At 37.7% G+C, this 4,400-nt stretch overlaps 1 protein-coding gene across 1 annotated transcript; it reads left to right on the plus strand.

The window, feature by feature from the left end:
• Positions 1 to 1,297: 1,297 nt before the first annotated feature.
• On the plus strand, positions 1,298 to 3,964 carry LOC132191103 (putative disease resistance RPP13-like protein 3). The gene has a single exon (XM_059606115.1). The coding sequence runs from the start codon at positions 1,298 to 1,300 to the stop codon at positions 3,962 to 3,964; it is 2,667 nt and encodes an 888-aa protein (XP_059462098.1).
• The last annotated feature ends 436 nt before the right edge of the window (positions 3,965 to 4,400 follow it).

Genomic DNA, 4,400 nt, shown 5'->3' on the forward strand with positions numbered 1-4,400 from the left:
TAAATGAAGAAAATTGAGGGATTTTGAAATGGAGATGATCCTTTTCCTACCTGGTGAGAGACGTGACGCAAGATATTTCTAGAATTATTTATATATAGTCACAAAATATTAAAAAAAAAAAAATTGTGGAAAGAAAAAAAAAAACATGATAAGGATTATTTTTCCATATCAATCCTCCATTTAGGATTTGTAATTATCATGTTGCTTTTACCAAGTCGGATTTGAAAAAGATTGTAGAAACTTTCAAGATTCGTGTTCTTCAAGCATCATTTGCTTTGGTTCCAAAATCGTTTAGCTTTTGTCCAAGACGTAAAGAACGAGTCATTTACAATCCTATTGCAATTATTTATAAACACATTTCTTATCTATCGTACTTTTTTGGTATTGTTTCTGCTGTTAGGGTTTATTGTTGAACAACCCACTCCCTTACAATTCCACTTAAAACACGCTTTATTAGTTGGTATAAAATAATTATAAAAAGTAACCTTACTCAATTTTGTCAATTTTGTTTATTTCTTTACATACGGTGCTCTCGAGGATGAAGATTTATATAATTAAGTTATTTGAATTTCATAAGAATTCAATAAAATTATGAGAATTGAGTGGCTAAGTCATCTAAAAAGCACACAGTAATGTTACACACATTTTTACTTTCTCACACCCATTTTTAAACACTAAAATTAGGCCAAAAATCAATAAAAATTAATCCTAAATTCAGTGGTAATTTTTTTTAAAAAAAAAAATCTCTTAAAAGAATGAAAATGTGTCTAAAGAAGTGTAAGTGTGTTTAACATTATTCAAAAGCAAGTGCAATTTCAGTTCAACTAATCCTTTATAACCGACGCATGTTTTGATGAAAAAAAAATCATAGCTCCTAAATTTGTATTTGATTTAAATTTAATCATTAAGTTTTTAATTATAAGAATAAAGTCTTTAATTTTAAGTTCTACCCAATTTAAAATACGTCTCGATGTTAGAATTAATTTATGGACGTAATCTTCGTTTAATGTAATAAATACTTGTACTCAATGCCTCAACTGGAGCCGGGCCTTCTGAACTCTGCTAATCTCTTTCTCTCCTATCCACTACCACCTCCACCAATAAAAACGTAATAGTCGAGAAAGAGAGAGAGAGTGGCTTTCAGAAATCGAAACGTAAACACCTGTGTTTTTCCAAACTTAATCGATCAGTTTTCTTTCATCCTTCCTTCAATTCCCTCTTTCCCCTTTCCCTGATCACCTCCCCAAACAAGAGTGAAAAACTGGCGTTTGTGAGTTTGAAAGAGATTTAAGCAAAAATGGCAGACGTTGCTGTTAATTGCGTCATAAACTACTTACATGATGTATTAGAGGTCTTCCCCAACGTGCTAGAAGTCCTCGGTGGAGTAGTAGTGGATGATGGGAACTCCCCCAACGTGCTAGAAGTCCTTAGAGATCTCAGACTGATAAATATCTTACTGGAGAACTCCGCGGAGAAACGGAACGAGCAAATTGTGGAGTTAGTTAGCCAAATCAGGGACGTTGCTTACGAGGTTGAGGATATTCTCGATACAGTACTCATCCTCGACGTCGACGAATCGAAAAAATCAGTAGTCAGCCGGCTCCCGGCTTCCAGGTTGCTTTTGTGCAACATTCAGCTTCACAAGGTTTCAAAGAAGATAAAAGACCTCAAAAAGGAAATCAACAAAATCTACGACAGTAGAGAAAAGTACGGCATTGCAAGGGTTGAAGCTAGTGCAGATGCAGCGAAGGAGGCAGTATACGAACGCAGGAGATCAGAAGACGAGGAAGATGACGTGGTGGGCTTCCAGGATGAATCAACTATATTGGTGAAGCAGCTCATTGAAGGGAATCTACAGCTTGATGTCGTTTCAATCATTGGCACGGGTGGCTCTGGGAAGACCACTCTTGCTAGGAAAATCTACAATAATGTTGTCATCAAAAGTCTGTTTAATTGCCGTGCGTGGGTCTGTATATCTCAAAATTTCCGAACCAGAGAACTGTTGCTTGAAATTTTGAAGTCAGCTGAGATGCCAAAATCAGATGAGTTGACAAGGAAGAAGCGGTTCAAATGCTTGAGTGAGGATGAATTAAAAAGGAAGCTATTTAGATGCTTGCAAGGGAGGAGGTACCTGATAGTCATTGAAGACATTTGTAAACCTGAACAATGGGATGAGGTAAGTTCTATTTTTCCTCGTAACTTCAACGGAAGCAGAATATTGATTACTAGCCGCATAAAAAAAGTAGCCTTACATGCAAGCCTTACTCCTCCTCACTTTCTCCGATTTCTTAACAAAGATGAAAGTTGGGAACTCTTTAACAAGAAGGTGTTCCGAGGTGAAACATGTCCTCCCGAGTTGGAAGCTCTTGGAAGAAAAGTCGTGGAAAATTGTTGTGGTTTACCACTTTCTATTGTAGTATTAGGGGGATTTTTAGCATTCGAAAAGAAGAAATACCAAACATGGTCCAAATTGATTGGCAGTGTCATTTGGTGCCAGGCTAATACAATATGCAAAGACATACTAGCCTTGATCTACATCCACTTGCCTCTGCGCTTGAAACCTTGTTTTTTGTATTTTGGTGTATACCCAGAAGGCTTTGAAATCCCTGTAAGGCAACTAATTCAACTTTGGATAGCTGAGAGATTAATTCAGCACATTAACAATAGGGACCCAGAGGATGTTGCTGAAGAGTACTTGGACGAGTTAATAGATCGAGGTTTGATCCAAGTGGCTAGGAGGAGGACAGATGGAGGAGTAAAGACATGCCATGTCCATGATATTTTGCGAGATTTCTGCATATCAAAGAGTGCGGAAGAGAAGTTTTTTGAGGTTTGTACAAATGTTAACCTTAACCTTTTATCCGTTAACAAATCCCGTAGACTTTCCATCCAGGGTAGCATTGATCCATATATTTCTTCAAATCCCTCTCACCCTTCCCGTTCTTTGTTGTTTCTTGGTCAACATACATATGGCTTCGACCCAAACCACTGGAAATGGGTCCTCGAAAACTTCAAGTTTCTTCGAATGCTTAATTTTGGGTGTGTAGATCTCTACTCCATTCCCACAAGGATAGAAGAATTGATCTATTTGAGGTACTTGGGTATAGAATCTGATGCTCTGAAAGCTATTCCAGCTTCCATTTGCAAGCTTGACAGACTAGAAACACTTGATTTTAGAGGTACCTTTCTGAATTGTTTGCCAGAAGGAGTATGGAACCTTCCACATTTAAGGAATTTGTATATGTCTGGGCCGGTGAGTGTACCTAAGCCAAGAAAGGGGGATCGGCTTGAGTCTCTTCAAGTCCTCTCCACTGTATCACTTCTTCACCGTAGCTCAAGGATCCTTAAAGTAAGCAAATTAGGATTGTGGTTTCCGTCCGACAAGAGCAAACGGGAAGTACTAAATGTTTTAAAATTAATCTACGATTTACATCGTCTTCAAACATTGAAGATTATAAATTGTTCAAAATATCATTGTCTTCTGATGTCCCTTTTATTCCCATCGAAACTCAGCAAGATAACTTTACGACATGTGCGCTTAAAAGTTCGTTGCGACATGATATTGCTGGGAAAACTTCACAGTCTGAAGATACTAAAATTACAAAGTTGCTTGCTTTGTAGTAAACTCCACATCTGTGTAGATGGGCATCCTCAACTCTCGGTTCCTTGGTCCCCGTTTCCTCAACTTGAAGTCCTTAAATTAGAAGATTTGAGAATTAAAAATTGGAAACAGTGCAGAGGCGCAATGCCATGTCTCAAGCATTTGGTTATCAAACAATGCAGTGAGTTGACCATGCTCCCATCGAATCGATTGAGTTTGACCACTTTGAGAAATGTGGAAGTATTATGGAGCAGCCCAGAAGCAGCAAAGTTGCTTCAGGAATTGCAGGTGAAGGCTGGATTCAAGCTACTGATCTATCCTCCTTTGACTGACGACCTCCATGAAAAACCTGCAGCGAAATGACAAGTTTAGCAATTAATGCAACTGCTCTTGGTTTATGTCCTTCTGCCAGTGTTCTATGCGGTGTCAGGGTGCTTGACGGAACAGAGATGGCGTTCCTTCCTATTGCTGTTACCTTTTTACCAGGTAGTCCTTTGCATGGTCTTTGTTTGCTGTCTCTATTTTTCGTTGACATGTAATAATTTTATATTTGTTGCTTCTATTAATTTGTTCTTGGATCTTCGTTATCCGAGGCATGCCACCCGGCAGACTGTTCAAGTGTTTATAATAGCTGTATATAAGCATCTTGATTCAATGAATTTGTATTTGGTGTTGGCGGGTTTTCAAACATGTGACCGAGGAAAGTTAGGCTTATAAACAAATTTTACAACATGATGTGACATAATATAATTGAAAATGAAATAAATTTAATTTTTAAGAAACACAATTATATTGTATA

Source organism: Corylus avellana, chromosome ca8 (genome assembly GCF_901000735.1).
Source record: "Corylus avellana chromosome ca8, CavTom2PMs-1.0".
NCBI classification, from domain to species: Eukaryota; Viridiplantae; Streptophyta; class Magnoliopsida; order Fagales; family Betulaceae; genus Corylus; species Corylus avellana.

Excerpts from the sequence above, each read along its gene's own strand:
- LOC132191103 (XM_059606115.1), top strand. The coding sequence starts at position 1,298 with ATGGCAGACGTTGCTGTTAATTGCGTCATAAACTACTTACATGATGTA.